This window comes from Phocoena sinus, chromosome 11, assembly GCF_008692025.1.
Source record: "Phocoena sinus isolate mPhoSin1 chromosome 11, mPhoSin1.pri, whole genome shotgun sequence".
NCBI classification, from domain to species: Eukaryota; Metazoa; Chordata; class Mammalia; order Artiodactyla; family Phocoenidae; genus Phocoena; species Phocoena sinus.
Genome location: NC_045773.1, coordinates 31,708,823 through 31,728,698, shown reverse-complemented (window position 1 = coordinate 31,728,698; position 19,876 = coordinate 31,708,823). Strand labels below are relative to the sequence as shown.

Below are 19,876 nucleotides of genomic sequence, written 5' to 3'. Positions count from 1 at the left end.
ACCAAGTTGTAGATAGCATATAAGTACTGTATCTTCAATATAGAAGGGATATCAAGTTATTAGTGATAATTTAGTCATTATTATGAGTTAACATATTTTGTTATTTAAATGACATTCATCCATAATTAGAGAAGGTTTTTGCCTTCTTCAACTATCTGTTTTTAAAGGACTAATATTAGAAAGTTGGTAGTTAAAATTTTTCCCCCATGTTATGCTAAAAGAAGAAAGTAAAATTCAGGTATATAAAAACAAGTGAGTTAAGTTATGGGCAAGTGAAAACAAAAGGACAAATTTTAATGGCATCTCTCCTAAATGTACCAATATATTTTACAGTATACTTTGAAGGATATTACCCAGTAACTTCAAAAAGGAATAACATCCAATATATTTTATTATTAAAAAATAAATTAAGGGCTTCCCTGGTGGCGCAGTGGTTGAGAGTCCGCCTGCCGATGCAGGGGACGCGGGTTCGTGCCCTGGTCCGGGAAGATCCCACATGCCACGGAGCGGCTGGGCCCGTGAGCCATGGCCGCTGAGCCTGCGCGTCTGGAGCCTGTGCTCCGCAACGAGAAAGGCCACAACAGTGAGAGGACCGCGTACCGCAAAAAGTAAAAAAAATTTTTTTTAATAAATTAATTAAAATCTAAAGAACGGTATTATATACTAGCTACTTTCAAAAAAGAAGAGGAAGAAATAAAAGTAATTTGAGATTTAAGGTTAGAAAAGAAAAGGTAGCAAGCGGAGAATCTAACAGTACCTAGATTATTAAGCTAAAAATTTTTCATCAGAACATTTCACAAAAATCAAGACACTGGTAGGAAGGATATGAAATCACTTAATTCTGTCTGTTAATAAAATGGACTATTCATCTGTTCATAATGAAGTAAACAGAGGAAGGTTTTCATTTAAATAAAAAAAAAAAGTTAGAAACTAAAAGGAATCCCATAATGCAAAGGTTTCATTTACTCTGCATTTTTTCAAGCATTCCAATCTTACTCAGAAATAATACAAGATATCCAAGGGCTTTAAAATCTAAGGCCTTTAATTAGGTTTTCAGTAATGACCATAAATGCCTTCTCAAAACCCCTTTCACTGAAACCAGAAGGCACTAGGCATTACATAACACCCTGAAAGCAGTGATTCCTTCTGGTGCTGGTGAAGATACACATTAAATGGCAGGTTTTAGATCTTAATGTCTCCTCCGGGAAAAAAAAAAAAAAAGACAGCTCTGAAAATCACCCCAAAACTTAAAGTTATCAGTCTTTCTCAGGTTCCCAATGCAATTTTAAGTTATTTTTACAAGTACATAATTTGAAATTAATAGATAAACCCAGTAAGTATGATATGGTTTTCAACATGTGTTAGGCTTTTTGTTAAGTACAGTAAATATGAAGATACCGTTATTATGCTAATTGGCATCCTTTGCTTCTCTTTAGCTGTGCAAAATAAAGTTGAAATGATACATCCTGTAGTGGTATAATTTAAAAGATCCTTGATATGACACTAACAACTTTCAAACTCTGGTCACAAACTACATATAAATTGTTAGATTATTAAAATACACCTTTTTGAAAAATAATAAGATGACCATTTATACCTAAATAAGGTTTCCCAGGAAGATATGAAATACTTTAGCATATAAAAGTAGTTGCCCCTTTTCCATGAGGACAACTGTTGTTTCACAAAATAACTCATGTGATTCAAGGCAAATGATTCCTTTCAAATGCCACATTCTCTCCATGACTTTGAGGTATGCTTCAAGAGACTTGTATCCATGAGAAAAGGGCACATTTGGATAGAAGACCACAGTTACAAACACCAAGGACCCTTTCTTAGGTCAGGAGTGCCCTTAAGAGTTACATTAACAGAGAATAAGAGATAGCTCCTGAAGCCATTTCTTTTACAACCTACAACTAAATTTGGATATGTAAAGGGTAATTCAAGACACAGCTATTTACATATGTGCTATGTCATGTGTGCCTATTTTAAACAGTGGCTTCTTCAGGACACTCCTATTCAAACACTAACGAAAAAACCTTATTCTACCAAACCACAATCTTCTATTTTTGGCAAGGTAGTATAGTGTAAACAAAACAAAACAGAAACAAACAAAAATAACAATGACAAAAAACTAGCTATAACAGTGATTGAGGCAAAAGTTCCATGTCAAACAACAGTAGGGAAAGTATTCTGAGAAATATTAATTTTGGGGGAAAAAACCCTACCAAACAAATAATGCTAGAAATCAATCTTACAATCGCTCAAATGACTATCACATAAAAGTTTTAGGGCTTCCCTGGTGGTTGGGAGTCCACCTGCCGATGCAGGGGACAAGGGTTCGTGCCCCGGTCCGGGAAGGTCCTGCGTGCCGCGGGGCGGCTGGGCCCGTGGGCCGTGGCCGCTGGGCCTGCGCGTCCAGAGCCTGTGCTCCGCGGCGGGAGAGGCCACAGCAGTGCGTACCACAAAAAAAAAAAAAAAAAAAAAGGTTTACAAATTCCTTTAAAATAAGAATAGTTGTTTTAAAAAGTAGCTGATTATGAGGTTTATAATTAGAATGTCTTTGAAAAACAGACAAGCTAATTAACTTGGGCCCAATTAGCAAAGGGTAAGAGGAAATAAACTCTTCCATAATTAATACTAGATGTCTTCTTCCCTTTGGTGAAACAGATTAAATTTGAAACTGGTATAGAAAATAATGAAATGAAACCTCTATGACAATTGAAAAAAAAAAACACCAATGCCACTAATAATGAAAACAATGGGAGGCAAAAAACATATTTTTAAGCAATGATTACTCAAAAGAATGCCTTATAAAAAACTACACATCATAATCAAGTTAAGAAAAAGCTTCAAGACTAGCAGCCGGGCTTTGTGAAACACGTAGGACAACGGAAGGCACTACAAAAGCATTAATCACTCCTAACTACAGTCTGACAGTTCAGTCTTTTCCTTCTTCTTAAGAAGATAGCCAGTGTGAATGTCATTTTTATATCCCCCTGAGTTTTATCATGATTGGGCAGAGAAGCACCAATTTAAAAAAAATATCTGCAATGCCAGCACTGCAGTTTGGAATCACTTAAACTGATGGCCCCACAGGTCTCTCATAAGAGCACTTTAGAACATGATTAAAAATATAGAAATGCCTTTTGGTGTTTCAGTATTAAAGTGGAACCACCACAGATATCCATTTTTTTAAAACTAATGCACTAAAAAGGTCTGTTTATACAGTATAGTCTTTCAACCCTGTAGCTAGCATTCACGGCTATTTTCCGCTCCGAGAGATCTTGGGCGTCTGGTTGAAGTGTCAGTATGCTTCATGGTATACAATCCTTTTGGCTGGAAAATCCTGGCAAATATCATGTCATGCCCGTTTTGAGCAGTATGCCTTGTAGGTCCTCTGGCAATGCTAAAATAATTGCATCTATGTGTGTCCGTAACTTTTCCATAGTGTCAGGTTTCACAGGTAAATGCTCTCGATCAGCCTGCAACTATATAAGGAACATTTGGAAGCATTTAAATTACCTTTTGAGGCTGTATTAATACAGTATATTCTCTAAATAAACAGTTTTAATGGTCAAAGATTTGGAAACTTCAGAGTGAGACCAGAATTTACAGAATCTATAAAAAAGCAAAGAACATGCCACTTTAACAATACAATTGCTGAGCTCGAAAAAAGACTTCATGTAAATTAATAGATAATATCAACGCAGACCATGTGGTATTAAATATAAGTCACAATGTTTTTTGTAAAGCTCATTAGACTCCATGTAAATAACCAAAAAAAATATATGGCTTCATTATGATCTGCTTGAGTTACCAAGTATTTTCAGTCAGATCTACCATCAGTTGACCAATCATAAGTCCTCTCATTTAAAAATTTACTTCTGTGATACATCAAAGCTATCACCTCAAATAAGAGCAAAACAACTTCACAGATCTTTGGCTGCTTTGGCTACATACCAGCTTGTTTTTTAGCTTCAATACAAGGTCTACTGTTTCTACTTCTGTGTGTTTCTGGGTCCAGTGAAGTAAGTCCTAGAAGAATAAACAAATCTCAAATCAGTAAATACTCAAAATAATATTCAAATCGTTCTATTTCAATAGTCAAGGCTACTGGGAAGAAAGGACAGGAAGGAAAAGGAGAACAGGGTATTTAACCCAGACATAGCATTATAGTATAATTCTGTACATAATATTCTGACAATGTGAATCAGATACTTTTTGACATTAGCCAGAATGACTGTCTAATATTCAGAAGTAAAACACAATGGAAGAAATTCCTTTCTGGCCCTTTTAGATCAATCAAGAAAAACAAAATTGGAACTTAAGGTACGATACTAACCCCTAACCCCACTAAGTATTGAGTAATTTATAAGGTACATCAACTAACAAATCAAGATAATTGCGAACATGAATATATTACTGTATACAAACTTTGCATCTTCAAATAAGCTCTTCCTGGGCTTATTTGTCGTTGCCTTCATGGTATTCTTTCTCTGAAAACCAGTCACTGAGAGTTTATGATTAGAAAGTTAACACTGAGGCTAGCCCACCTCAAGCTAAACACAAATTGAGACTATCCTATATATTTTTAAAAGTAGCTTAATTTAAAATAGTCTGCTGACAAATTATAGAATACGAAAAAGTCCAAATACAGGAAAAATATATTAATAACTGGGAAAGGTGAATAACGCATGGTGGAAAAGGTGTTGAGTTGGACTGCTCGGATCTGAATTCTAACTCCATCCAGTGGTATGCTAGTAAATATTTAACAACTGGCTGTCAGGAAAAGTTCCTGTTTTATACCATTTGCCAGTTGCTGTGGTGTAATTCTCCCTCTGTAGCTGATTTCAAGCTACCAACCTGAGATCACTGAATACAGAGCTGGGAAGAGATGCACACGGCTGGCTCTTGTGAGCCAGTGCAAGTGGGCTCGAGCACACTGCTGGTTCCACTACTTAGCAGTGATGTGATCTGAAGCAAATGACTTAATTGATTAATGGATCACTCACGTGTCTCAATTAATCACTCAAGTGTCTCATAACGCAGATCATAACACACCTACTTCAATGAACTATGAAGATTAAAAGACTGTCCATTTAAAGCACCTGCACAGTCCTTGGCACATAGCACATGATCTGGAAAAGTTAGCTATTACTATTTATAAAGTAGTGGATATGGATATAACCTTTCAGCCTCTATGAATAACTTTATTTTCAATAGTTGTTAATCATCACACAAACATGCTGTTTTCTAACCTCTTCACAAAGAGCTTCCAGATGGAGTGCCTCCAGTTTCTGGGTCATTTCCTTCCTCCGGGTCTTGAACCAACCATCAAAATTTGGAGATTTTAGAAAATGCCTATAAAAATAAATTTTTAAAAAGCAAAGTTTGATTATGACTTAACTTCCTCTCAATACTTTTTCTACCAATAGCTAGGAGAACCATGTGAAACAATGTAATTTTTAAAAAAAAGAATATGTTGGATTTCCCTGGTAGTCCAGTGGTAAAGAATCTGCCTTCCAATGCAGGGGACGAGGGTTCAATCCCTGGTTAGGGAACTAAGATCCCACGTGCAGCGGGGCAACTAAGCCTGTGCGCCACAACTACTGAGCTTGCGCGCCTCAACTAGAGAGCCCACACGCCACAACTACAGATCCCACAAGCTCTGGAGACCGTGCGCTGCAACTACAGAGCCCACGTGCTCTGGAGCCCCTGTGCCACAACTAGAGAAGCGAAAACCCACACAACACACCTAGAGAGAAGCCCACACACTGCAATGAAGATCCTGCATGCCGCAACTAAGACGCGACGCAGCCAAAAAATTAAAAAAAAAAAAGAATATGTTTAAGCCCAGTTTTTTGTTTCATTTTTTTTTTTTTTTTTTTTTTTTTTTTGCGGTACGCGGGCCTCTCACTGTTGTGGCCTCTCCTGTTGTGGAGCACAGGCTCCGGACGCACAGGCTCAGCGGCCATGGCTCACGGGCCCAGCCGCTCCGCAGCATGTGGGATCTTCCTGGACCCGGGCGCGAACCCGCGTCCCCTGCATTGGCAGGCGGACTCCCAACCACTGCGCCACCAGGGAAGCCCCTGTTTCATTTTTAAATAAAGCTCTATAGATGGATGAAATAGAAAAAAAAAGGACCAACCGGTAAAGTCCAATCCAATCGCCTTTTATTCTAGAGGTCAGCTGAGGTCCTGTTTTCTCAAGTGTTTTCATAAATTCTTCTGGAAGGAACTGTCTTAATTGGGGTGGACTCTAGAAAACATGACATACTGTATTTTAAAATTAAAAATGGATATATTCACAGAAGTTAACTGCAGTTAGACAACTCAAATAGGAATTTAACTGAATATATTTATACCTTCCATGGAGAAATGCTTTTCTGCAAAGGCATCAAGCTTGCCACATATCTTTCCTAAGTCCAAGAAAAAAAAGTTAGTCAAAGTTAGGTGTTCTTACCGAGAGTCTTCAAAAATGTTTAAACTGACCTACTTAAAAAAAGTGGGCTTCCAAGTTTTTCATCATATGCTCTTTCAATGGACATCAACAACACCATCACCAGTCTCAATAGATACACTAAATTTAGATTGAATTGAGAAGTCACACTTTCAATAAAAATTTAACTAACTCTCAGATAATCCAAAGAACTACCTATTTTTAATGATAATAATTAACCTTATCGAGTAACTGTGTGCCAGAAAATGTACTCAACATTTTACATGCATGATCTCTTTTAACTCTTGCAACTATCCTTTGTGGCAGGTATTACTGGGAAACTGAGGCTTCGAAAGGCTAAGTAACCTGCCCAAGTTCACACAGCTTGAACTTGAATTCAGGTCTACTTGACTTCAGCCCATGCTCTTAATTAAGCACTACAGTAAAGTTCACTTACTTAAGCAAGTTGATTTAAATGGAACAAAATAAATTGACATCTATAGACTAAGAAAAAATATTTCTTCCCAAAGTATAATAGCAAAGATTTCCAGACTGCCCTCCTATAATATTCTTAGATAGATTACATTAACAACTACACGAGTCTCTCTCTGATGCAGTCTCCAGACTAGGACCACATCATGGTACTGCCTTATACTGTGAGGCATAACTTTTAGTAATTTAACATGATGTTCCACTGAACTTCAAAAAATAACTATATCGGGCTTCCCTGGTGGCGCAGTGGTTGAGAGTCCGCCTGCCGATGCAGGGGACACGGGTTCGTGCCCCGGTCTGGGAGGATCCCACATGCCGCGGAGCGGCTGGGCCCGTGAGCCATGGCCGCTGAGCCTGCGCGTCCGGAGCCTGTCCTCCGCGACGGGAGAGGCCACAACAGTGAGAGGCCCGCGTAACGCATTAAAAAAAAAAAAAAAAAAAAAAAAAAAATAACTATATCATCTAGTCATTTATTTCATAAATATTTATTGAGTGCTACCATGTAACAGACTGAGGAAAAGGTAATGAACAAGACAGATAAGGAACTACATCACGGAACTACATTCTCACAGGTATCATATCAAATTGTGCTCAAGAAAATAATATCAGATTTCAAAACTTCTGCTCTTTCCATTATAGTAAATGCAGATGATAATGGCAGCTACCTCATAGAGTTGTTAGGAGAATTAAACAAATTGTTGGTCTCTAGCGCCAGTGCTTGGCAGTCTTAAGAAAGCACCTGTTTAGCTCTGCATAGTGAAGTTCTTCTTCCCAGTGAAATCTATTTAGCCCAGACCATGATCCTAGGGAGTTGCTATTTAATTCTTTAGAAAGTATAATCAGTAAACATGTTTTTTCACCTGCACAGTATCCTGGGAATGTAATATTGGAAGTCTTGGGTATGCTCTGCAAGGAATAGGTACTATTGTAGGATCTTGGACTAATAACAGAATCCTAAAATGTTCAACCTCATCTCTACCCCAATGCCTCCTTCAACCAGTTCAAGCTTTGTCCTGATACCTCAGACGAAATGGAAATATGAGCATACAACATCACTGCTTAAAACCTCCCCATCTGCTTGGGGAGCACAATCTGACTCTCTTAGCACGAAATAAAAAGTACCGATCAAAAAATAAATAAATAACATCAGAGGAAGAAGCTCCAGTAGAACCTTTTAAGGTGCAAAATTCAATAATTATATAATATTTCATAAAAATTATCTCTTTTAAGATTCACAACAACCCTGAAAAGTCTTTAGGGAAAATATAATCAGCCACATTTTACAGATAAACAAATTGAGGGTCAAAGAAAGGAAGTGACTTACCAAATTACACAGCTAATAACCAGAACAAAAAATTCAGGTGTCTTGCAAAGGGCTCTATTTTAATCACTACACACACAAGCATGCAAAACAATTTAAGATAAAATTTTGGTGGTTGAAAAAAACATTCATGTGCCCTTCAACAAATCATTAAATTAAGCAAATACATATGCTAACTTACTAATGGAATGATGAAGCTTTGTGTCAATTCCAAAAAATAACGTCGGAGAATAACGCTTTGAGCCTCAGAAGGACGCTTCTGTTGTACACCCTTAAAAGAGGAAAAAAATGAGAACCTATACTCTAGTGTCAGAGAATACAAAACAATGAATGCTTATAGAAGTTTAGCTGATATGTAAATATGTATTTTACTTGATAGGAAAAAAACCCTAGAACTTCATCTTGAAGTAATTTAATGTGAAGTTCACTGTGCAATATCCTGTAAAAAAATCCTTAGAGAAAAATATAAGACATTCATCCCATACTTTAAAATATTAGCTCACAACAAAGACTATATTTATTTCATACTTGTTGTATTAACAATATTTACATTTTCCAAAAAAATGCTAACTATTCTATTAGGTGTTAAGCTACCTCATAGTACAGTCCACGACTTTCTCACTATAACTCCTAAGTTTTCAGGAAGATTGGCACTAGGTTGGTAGCTGCAGTCCCATATTTCTAGCCCATAATTGCTGCTACATTAGTCTCCTGATTTTCATGAAGCTTTGGTTCAAAGTCCAGATTCCAGGAAGACCTCTTTTCATATTATTGTACATAAAGCACATGTTGCTTTACTGGATACTGCATACCTGAGTAAGGAAATTTAAATTAATAATATGAGCAAGTAATCACCTTCTGCAATTGTTTCATGATTTCTTCATCTCTATTTAGATATGGCTTATAAGAAGTATAAACTCCTAAGAAGTGAAGAAAAGAAAATGAGGTAAGCAGTATGACCCATTTACCCATATAGTATATGTTTTAAAAATTAATAAAAGTCAATACCAGGTTTAGAATCCAGAGTCTTTAGGTTCTTCAATTTTTTCACTTTAACCTGCTTAGGAATTTCACCTGAAGGAAACATCATAAAGATTCTTATAGTTATTTGAATTTCACATATCACAAAACTGGAATTTTCTAAGACTGATAATCCACTAACTGTTATGTACTTAGTCAGGGATGCAGTAGCTAAGGTATTCGTAACATCAGTGAATATTTAAGAGTTGATTCCTAGTACTTTAAAACTGGATAAAGGGAACACTGGGCTATACAACAGCATTACAGAAACAATTGTGTAAATTATATAAAATGGATATTTGATCTTTCATTAATATCTATCACTACTTTAAAATTTCCCTTTTTGTCACTCAACTTAAAATTTAAAATCTTTGTGCTAAATATATGAAACATGAATAAGATACCATTTTGAATATGATGCCAAATATAATACCGTTTAAGAGTAAAGAGAATTGAAAGCAACTCCTAAGTTAGTATGAAGATGTAGTATTCAAAGATTTTTTTTCTGGTACCGCCCCAAATTCTGCTTTTGCAGTGTAGAAACACTGCCACCAGGTGGTGATAGTGGAAGCCACAACCACAGGCCTGAGCCACAGGTGGACTGGACTCTGGACTCCTAAGCAGGGGTGCTGTGTTGCAAAAAGGAGTATGAAGTAAAAGAGAGAAAAGATTACAGGATGAAATGTATGCTTTATTGAATACTGCTCCTGGGTAGAAAGAAAATCTGAAGACATGTGCAGCAAGGAAAGAGAAGAAAGTGAGCTACTGTAGCTCTGTGGAGGAGATTGAAAAACAAGAGGCTTTGGGGACAGACTGAGAAACAATAGGAAAGAGTCCAGAAACACTCAGGTTTCTGGAATGTTTCTGATTTATTAGCTCACAGTTTTTACTTTGTCAACTTATTCTATATATTCCCACATACTAATTCTTATTTATTTATTTATTTTTTGGCTGCATTGGGTGTTCGTTGCTGCATGAGGGCTTTCTCTAGTTGCGGTGAGCAGGGGCTGCTCTTTGTTGTGGTGCGTGGGCTTCTTATTGCAGTGGCTTCTCTTCTTGAGGAGCAGAGGCTCTAGGCGTGCAGGCTTCAGTAGTTGTGGCACGCGGGCTCAGTAGTTGTGGCGCGCGGGCTCAGTAGTTGTGGTGCACAGGCTTAGTTGCTCCATGGCATGTGGGATCTTCCCAGACCAGGTATCAAACACGGGCCCCCTGCATTGGCAGGTGGATTCTTAACCACTGCGCCACCAGGGAAGTCCCCACATACTAATTCTTATGAGAATGTCTCTCATCTTGAATGTTATCTCACGGTTTTGCTTTCCAGAGTTCAGAGTAGCTTTTCGGCAGAAGATTTGTAAAACTTTTTTTCTTAAAGTGCGGAATTAATACATATTTAACTATACAGATAACTAAATTCAAATCACTATCTGCCTCTGACTCTGAGAACCCAAAGAACATCACATGTCAAAACCACAACGCTTTGAATAAGTCTAAATATTTCTGTGCCTACTTTCTGTTTCCTTTTGTCTAGATCACAAAGGACTTGCAACTCCTGTATCCACCAGTGCCATTTATTATATATTATTTTCTGAAATTCACTGTGCAGAGGAACCAAATATCAGGGAAGAGAATAATTCAGCAGTAGGTTTCATATATTCTTTACATTCAATAAGTTCTAGGTAATAATGAAGATATATAGTGATCCATATCAGCTTTTTTTAAAAGGCAAAGACAAGAATACTACCTGCGCAGCAATCTTCACTCACACGATTCCCCTCTGATTCAAGGGACCTCATCAGGTGCATACCGAACTCTAACCCTAGCCACCATAATTCTTACACTGCAGTACATAATAGACATAAAGAAAACTAGTCATAAAGATACACTATCTATTGCCAAAAAAAGTTAAATGGTATTTGTCAAGTACGTCTGGAAAATAAAATAAGAATGCCAGAAAATGAACTGAAATCCTACAATTACAGCTGTTTATTTTAATTAAAAAATAATTATTCAATGTCTGTTATGTACATGCACATAAGAGAGGGGTTTAACATTATTAAATTAATAATGTTCTGCACCTCTGCACATTTGCATAAGAATCTTCTACATTTAGGTCAAATGTTTTACCTTTGATTAAATCATCAAACCAAATTTCTGGTTAGAAATTCAGTTTATAATGTGATCCAATATACACTAGTAGAATTACTTTCTCTTTGAGGAATACTTGTTCAGTACCATTATCCTAGCATTACATTTCTTCATTTAATAGGATTTGGGTGAACTAAAACTAGGCATAACCCATAAGAAGTAATCCCTTTATAGCACGAGGAATGACCTCTCTGCAGGGTTAAAACTATATATATGTGTCTAATAAAGCTACGAACTTCTGGGCCCAGGAGAGCAAAATCTCAGTTCTGCTATGCCTTCCCTGCTGGTCCTACAGAACATACTTTATCTGCAGTTTTACTGACCCTCTCAGATAGTCTTGAATTTTCAAAGCCAGGATCCAAGGCAGAGCTGTTGTGTTTCCTAATTTGTGTAGCATATGCAGTGGTCCTAGTCTTGAGATCAATGGGTAGAAAAGAAATATATCCCAAGATATATGCCCAGTACTCATAAATTAAAAGACAAATGGATTTTCATGAATGTGATACCAAAAACAGAGACAATAAAAGAAAATATTGATAAATTGGACTTCATCAAAATTAAAAACTTCTGCGCATCAAAGGATACTATCAAGAGAGTGAAAAGACAACCCACAGGAGAATACATTTACAAAGCATCCATCTAATAAGGCATTAGTATCCAGAATATTAAGAACTACAACTCAACAAAAAAACCAACCCAATTAAAAAACAGGCAAAGTGGACTTCCCTGGTGGTGCAGTGGTTAAGAATCTGCCTGCCAGTGCAGGGGACACGGGTTCGATCCCTGGTCCAGGAAGATCCCACATGCCGCAGAGCAACTAAGCCTGTACGCCACAACCGGCTGAGCCTGCGCTCTGGAGCCCACGAGCCACAACTACTGAGCCCATGTGCCACAACTACCGAAGCCCACGTGCCTAGAGCCCGTGTTCCACAACAAGAGAAACCACCACAACGAGAAGCCTGCGTACTGCAATGAAGTGTAGCCCCCACTCACCACAACTAGAGAAAGTCCGTGAGCAGCAATGAAGACCCAACAGAGCCAAAAATAAATTAATTAATTTTAAAAAAAAAAAGGGAAAAGGACTTGGAAAGACATTTCCCCAAAGGAGACATAGAAATGGCCAATGAGCACATGAAAAGATGCTCAGTATTACTAATCATTCGGGAAATGTAAATCAAAACTACAATAAGATACGACCTCACACCCACTAGGCTACTATCAAGAAAACAGAAAATAACAAGTGTTGGTGAGGATGTGGAGAAATTGATACCCTGTGCACCACTGGTGAGAATGTAAAATGAAAACAGTATGGCAGTTCCTCAAAAAATTAAACATGATGACTATATGGTCCAGCAATTCCACTTTTAGGTATACAGTTGACCCTTAGGTATACATGTTGACCCATGTTGAACAACATGGGTTTGAACTGCCCAGGTCCACTTATACATGGATTATTTTCTTTTTTTGATGAATATATACAGTACTACAAGATTTGCAGTTGGCTGAATCCACAGATGTGGAACTGTGGATACAAAGGGCCAACTATGGGAGTTGAACATCCTCGGATTTTGGTATCTGTGGCAGGTCTTGGACCCAATCCTCTGTTGATACCAAGGGATGACTATATACCCAAAAGAAGTGAAAGCAGGGACTGGAGATATTTGTACACCCATGTTCACAGTATTATTCACATAGCTAAAAGATGGAAACAAGCCAAGTATCCATCAACAGATGAATGGATAAGCAAAATGTGGTATATACATATGATGGAATATTTTTCAGCCTTAAAAAGGAAGGAAATTTTGACACATACTACAACATGGATGAACTTTGAGGACATTATGCTCAGTGAAATAAGCCAGTCACAAAAGGACAAGTAGGTAGAATTCCACTTACATGAGATACCCAGAGTAGTCAGATTCACAGAGACAGAAAGTGGAATGGTAGTTGCCAAGGGTGGGGGGTGGGGCGATGTGGAATGAATAGGGAGCTACTGTGCAATAGTTTCAGTTCTGCAAAATGAAAAGAGTTCTGTGGGGAGATGGCGGTGATGGCAGCACAACCACGTCAATGCACTTACTGCCACTGAACTGCACACTTAAAAAATGATTAAGATGGTAAATTTTATGTTATGTATATTTTGCCACAGCTTTTTAAAAAAAGGAATAAAATTCTAAAACATGCTACAGCACGGATGAATCTTGAAAATGTTATGCTAAGTGAAGTAAGCCAGACACTAGAGGAGAAATACTGTATGATTCATAGAAACAGAAATTAGAATAGAGTTCACTAGGGGCTGGGAGATGACAGGAATGAAGAGTTATTGTTTCATGGCTACAGATCTTCTGTTTGAGATGATGCGAAGTTGTGTAAATGGACAGTTGCACAACACTGTTAATGTACTTAATGCCACTGAATTGTACACTTCAAAACTGTTAGAATGGTAAATTTTATGTTATATATATTTTGCTATAATAAAAAAAACTTAAGATAAGTGGGAAAAAGTATCGTAAGCATACTAAACTTAATGAAATTCCGCACGTCTGTTAAGACCTGTGCTCAAACGACACAATCCAGTCCCAGAAATAGGTACTATAGTCTTGCTCAAAATTATTTAAACACCCCTGGTGTCATTGCTCACAATGTATCACCTCTACTAATTGAACAAGGACCAAACTGAGGACATTGACACTCTCTACCATCCACTCCTCAATGACCACTAAGGATCTATAAAACATGTTTCCATACAACATCATCACTCTCCTATAGAAAAAGTGATACCTTTTTCTATATGATATGGTCCAAATACTCTGGTGACAAATAATCAGAGGGAACACAGCATCTCATCCCTAAAATAGGCTGCTTAAAATAAAGTATAGGGTTTCCCTGGTGACGCAGTGGTTGGGGGTCCACCTGCCGATGCAGGGGGCACGAGTTCGTGCCCCGGTCCGGGGGGATCCCGCATGCTGCGGAGCGGCTGTGTCCGTGGGCCATGGCCGCTGGGCCTGCGCGTCCGGAGCCTGTGCTCCGCAACGGGAGAGGCCACAGCAGTGAGAGGCCCGCGTACCGCAAAAACAAAAAAAACAAAAACAAAAACAAACAAAAAAATAAAGTGTAATTAATATTCCATACATGCCCTTATGCCCATTTTGAAAAATAAACTCAAGAAGTGTCCCCTTCCCTCCCTTGGTCCTAGGTCCTACTTTTAAACGGTAACTTCACCTGTCTGAAGAGGATTCTCAGAGCAGCAAAAATATTAGCTATCAAGACATCACAAGAAAAGAATATCCCTCATGGATAAAGATGTAAAAATCCTCAAAAAAAATTAGCAAACTAATAATAATAATAAAGGACTATACACCATAACCAAAAGGGATTTATTTAAGGAATGTAAGGTTGGTTTAACATAAAAAATCAATTAATTTAGTATACTGTATTAATAAAGGACAAAAAGTACACGATGATCTCCACAGATACAGAAAAAGCATTTAACAAAATTCAACACCAATTCATTATAATCTTTTTCAACAAACTAGGAACAGAGGGCTACTACCTCAACTTGATAAAGGACATCTATGGAAAACCTACATCTAACATCATAATTAGCCCTGTATATTGAAAACTACAAAACATTGCTGAGAAAAATTAGAGAAGATCTAAACAATGGAGAGACATTCCAAGTTCCTGGAATGGAAGATTCAGTATTTTTAAGATGGCAATTCTCCTCCAAACTGATTACATATTCCCTATGTAATCAACACAATCCCTAACAAAATCCCAGTTAGCCTTTTTGTTTTCTGTCCAGTTGGCAAAAATTGGCAAAGTAATCCTAAAATTTATATGGAAATGCAAAACACTATTTTGAAAAAGAACAATAAAGCTGGAAGACATATTTCCTGATTTCAAAACTTACTATAAAATTACAGTAATCAAGAGGTTGTACTGGTACAAAGATAAGACATATAGATCAATGCAACAGAAACAAGAGTCCAGAAATAAACCCTCAGGTTTATGGCCAACTGATTTTCCAAAAAGGTATCAATGCAATTCAATGGCAAAAGGATAGTCTTTTCAACAAATGATGCTAAGACAACTGGATATCAACATGCAAAAAAAGATGATTTTATACCCTTACTCCACATCATAAACAAAAATTAACTCCAAGTGGTTCCCAAATGTAAATGCTAACACAATAAAATTTTTAGAAGAAAACATAGAAGAAAATCTTTGTGACCTTGGGTTAGGCAACAATTTCTTAGATAAACATCAAAAGCCTAATTCATAAAATAAAGAAATTGATAAACTAGAATTCATCAAAATTAAGTACTTTTGCTCTTCAAAAGACGTCCTTAAGAAAACAAAAAAGAGGGCTTCCATGGTGGCACAGTGGTTAAGAGTCCGCCTGCCAATGCAGGGAACACGGGTTCGAGCCCTGGTCCGGGAGTGTCCCACATGCTGCAGAGCAGCTAAGCCCGCGCACCACAACTACTGAAGCCCGCACACCTAGAGCCCGTGCTCTGCAACAAGAGAAGCCACCACAATGAGAAGCCCGCACACTGCAACGAAGAGTAGCCCCCGCTCGCTGTAACTAAAGAAAGCCCGCATGCAGCAACAAAGACACAACGCAGCCAAAAATAAATTAATTAATTAATTTTATAAAAACAAAAAGAGAAGTCAAATACTGTGAGAAAATATCTGCAAATCATATATCTGAAAACAAACTTGTGTCCAAAATAAAGACCTCGTACAACAAAATAATAAGACAAATAACCTAATTTTAAAATGGACAAAAGATTTAAATCAACATTTCATAAAAGAAGATATACAAATGACTAATAAGTAGATGAAAAGATGCTCAACATCATTAGTCAATAAGAAAAAGCAAATTAAAACCAGCATTTTAAACCCACCAGAATGGTTATAATGAAAAAAAGAGACCATATCAAATGTTGGCAGGGACGTGAGGAAACAGGAGCCCTCATACACTGCTGGTAAGAATGTAAAATAGTGGGTCACTCCAGAAAACAGGTGGGCAGTTTCTTAAAAAGTTAAGCAGACTTATCAACCCATGCTACTTTACCAGTGATCTTTGCAAAAGTTCCTCTACTTACAGCCCCAACAGAAAGCCTTTTCTTATTGGAAAAAGACAATAAACAGTAGTCTACTATATTACGATTAATCAAATAGTCCAGATTAATAGGAAAAAAACAAGAAAGTAAATGTCAAGATTAAATTAAGATTTTAAAAAAAAAAACCTTTCCATATCTTCTTATAGATGAGACTCCGGTGACTGCTGTGCTCTGAATTATCAGACAGAACACTAATGAAATGGCAAGGGACCATGATCTTTACAGAGTGCCATAAGTCAGATACTGTGTTCAATCCTCCCAGCAGACAAAGAATTGCAGGCTTAAAGAGGCTGTTCTGCCTAAGGTCACACAGATCTGACGGCCAAGGTAAAGCCCTTTGCCCTTTCCTCTATTTCATAAGGTTTCTAAGGATTTCAGTCTAAGATTGAGTCTGATATTTGTAAATAATATGATTTAAAATGTTATTCCCTAATATGTCATCTAGATTTATTTATATTCCAGAAGGGATATTTTATAAAATAATCATATTAAATAATGTCTTAAATATAATACCCATGTACACCAAAGGAAAAGTCTTTAAAAGTAACATATCATAAAGTTATTAGAAATATTCTAGATAGCTCACGTCTCAACTATTTCCATGGAAAATTCAGGAATGTCCAGTGAGAAAATGTCAGAGGTACCATTAAATTGTCATCCAGGTTAACAAAATTGCCAACTTCAGAATCATTTACTCATTTAGTAAACATTCATTAAACAGCTACCATGAACAAGGTACTACATGTCTTTTTTCAAGGAAAGCACAGCCTTTTGACCGCTTCCTTAATCAATACCAGTGCCACAGAAATGTATAATTCTTGTTTGGAGTCCTAGTTGAGAATTTTGTGTCAAATTGATTAATTAGAACTTTCTATAAGGTTTTATTCAAGCAGTGTTGGAAAATCCTGTTTAATTGGGCTTATACATATACAAAATGTAGCTCAAATTTTTGAGGTTTCATGAAACCTCAAAATAATTCAATGTTTAAAACACTGTAAGTGCATTTTTTTGGTAGGTGGGCACGATGGGTTATACATATAAGAATCTGTAAGTTATGCTCTTCTCCAAAGACTTTTATTCAAGTTGCCTCAAAGAAGGTTGCCATCAACATAATTAAAAAGTAACGAAGCAGTGAAAACAAAGAAGAAATAAACCTGCTCATCCACCTTACATACTACAACGAGAACACCAAGTTTATACTTTACCTGCAGGTTTAAGGTCTCCTATCCGAATAATGTGTGGCCAGTGCTGGAGTGTTTTTGCAAAAAAAGGGTTGGTTACTCCTAATATGACTGAGGGCCTACATTAAAACAAAACAAAACAAAACCAAAGTGAGGAAAAAATGAATGTTCCATCAGTTTACAATTTATTTTGAGTGAACTACTGTTTACTCAAAGATTACTAAGATAATCTTTTCCTTCATTGGTACCACATATCAACTACATTCCAGGCACCATTTTTAGCACTAGGTATATAAAGATGAAAAGACACAGTCTTTCTAAAAGCATACAGGAAAAGCGGTATACATAACCAATTATGATACCAGAAATTAGAATACAGTGAAGGTGGTATAAAATGTACAATTATTACAAAGGAGAAACTATGTCTACCAGGGGATTAAAGGACAGCCTCACCAAAGAGATGACATTTGCACAAAGCTATGAAAGATGAATAGGAGGTTTTTTTTTGAAGGACAGTTGATATATAACATGATATAAGTTATGAACAGGAGTCTTTTGCCAGGTGGATAACGGAAGAAAATGTGATGCAGGAGAATGAATAGTATGTGCAAAGCAATGAAGTGAGATCACGGTCTGTTTGTAAAACTACGTATAGTTCAGCATTCCTAGAGCACAAAGCAGGAAGAATGAATAGTCAGAAATGAAAGCAGACGGGCAGATGCTGGCCAGATGATTCAGTACCAACTTAATATGCTAAGAAATTTAGATGTTATCTTGTAGGCAAACAGAAGCTACTAGAGAACTGAGTGGAGGAATGCTACTTGAACAAAAATGTACTTACTAGAAAGATCACTCTGGGGGAAATTTGGAAGATGCTCTGCAAAAAGGGGAAGAGGTTTGGGAAAAGCAACAGCAAATACGAGAAAGACTGGAGGTAGTAAGACTAGGAAGAGAGCTCTGGAAAGAAGATAACAAATGTTATGAGAGATATTTTAGGATGTTGAATTGACAGAATTTGGTAAAACTTCACGTGGAGAACATTAAGAACGAGAAATTTATGACAATTTAGGTTTTTGATAACTAAGTGAAAAGAAGCACCATTCATGAAGTAGGAAGAGGCATGGAACTAGGGAAGAAGAGAAGGAGACAAAAAGAATTCAGTTTGAACATGTTTAACTTTGGGTGCCATTAAGATGTCCAGGTGGCAATACGATAAAAAAACAACAACAAAAACCTGGACAGAGGTCGAGACCTTGCAAAGATTTGAACTAGGAAGATAAATTTCAGTCATCAGTATATAGGTGTTAACAGAGACTGTGGGTACAGATAAGACTGTACAGAACGAAATATCAGTCTGAAATCAGAACCCAGAACACAATACTGGAGAACACCAACATTTAAGGGGTTGGCAGAGAAAAAGAAGTCTGCACAGGAGACTGAGATGCACCACCAGCCAGCCAGGTGAGACGGTACCAAAGATAAAATGTTTTCAACGTCAATAGAGTAAGTGTTACAAGAAAGGGAAGGCAGGAAAAACAGGGCAATAATGTGCCCACAGGTTCAAGGCAGTGAGAAAGGTCTTGATGACTTTGGCAAGAACTTCAGCGGAGATGAAGAAATCAACCTGCAACGAACTGAGAAGCAACCAGGAAACCAAGAAGTGGAGAGGGTAAATGGAAATTTTTGTTGTTATTCTAGAAACAGCTATGAAAAGAAGGTGAACAACAGAGCAGGAACTAAAGGGGAAAGGTAAGATATTTCTTCCCCTTTTACAGATTGGGAAGAATCTTTATATGTTTATATGCTGATTCAGTGAAGAGGGAGAAGGAAAAGGAAGTTACAGAGCAAGAAGAGATAACTGATGCTATAAGGGGTCCTGAAGTAAAGAACAAAGATAGAAGTAAAAGTAGTCAGATAGCTATTAAATTAGAGGAATTAGCTATTAATTAGCGGAAGACAATATAGCTTCCACTAATAAGATCATTCAAAGAAAATAGGATAATGACTCTTGAAATGTGAAATTATTACCAGCAGCTCCTCAAAGCTTCCTTTATAAAATCAATCTGCCAATAAGTTCAAAATTTAAACTTTTCAATTATTACCAAAAATAATTCTACATAATTTGGTTATAAAGGTAATGCTTGGTCAAT

General features: G+C 37.1%; 1 protein-coding gene across 4 annotated transcripts in view; it reads right to left on the bottom strand.

The window, feature by feature from the left end:
* Positions 1-1,206: 1,206 nt before the first annotated feature.
* DENND6A (DENN domain containing 6A) overlaps positions 1,207-19,876 on the bottom strand; it is a 54,621-nt gene continuing 35,951 nt past the window's right edge. For all 4 annotated transcript variants that reach the window (XM_032650062.1, XM_032650066.1, XM_032650064.1 and 1 more), the window contains 9 exons: positions 17,751-17,845; positions 9,260-9,325; positions 9,107-9,171; positions 8,433-8,522; positions 6,365-6,418; positions 6,149-6,258; positions 5,259-5,361; positions 3,961-4,035; positions 1,207-3,488 (listed from right to left, as the gene is read on the bottom strand). In XM_032650062.1, the coding sequence (XP_032505953.1) occupies positions 3,357-3,488; positions 3,961-4,035; positions 5,259-5,361; positions 6,149-6,258; positions 6,365-6,418; positions 8,433-8,522; positions 9,107-9,171; positions 9,260-9,325; positions 17,751-17,845 (790 nt within the window). In that variant the 3' untranslated portion in view covers positions 1,207-3,356. The remainder of the gene's footprint in view (positions 3,489-3,960; positions 4,036-5,258; positions 5,362-6,148; positions 6,259-6,364; positions 6,419-8,432; positions 8,523-9,106; positions 9,172-9,259; positions 9,326-17,750; positions 17,846-19,876) is intronic.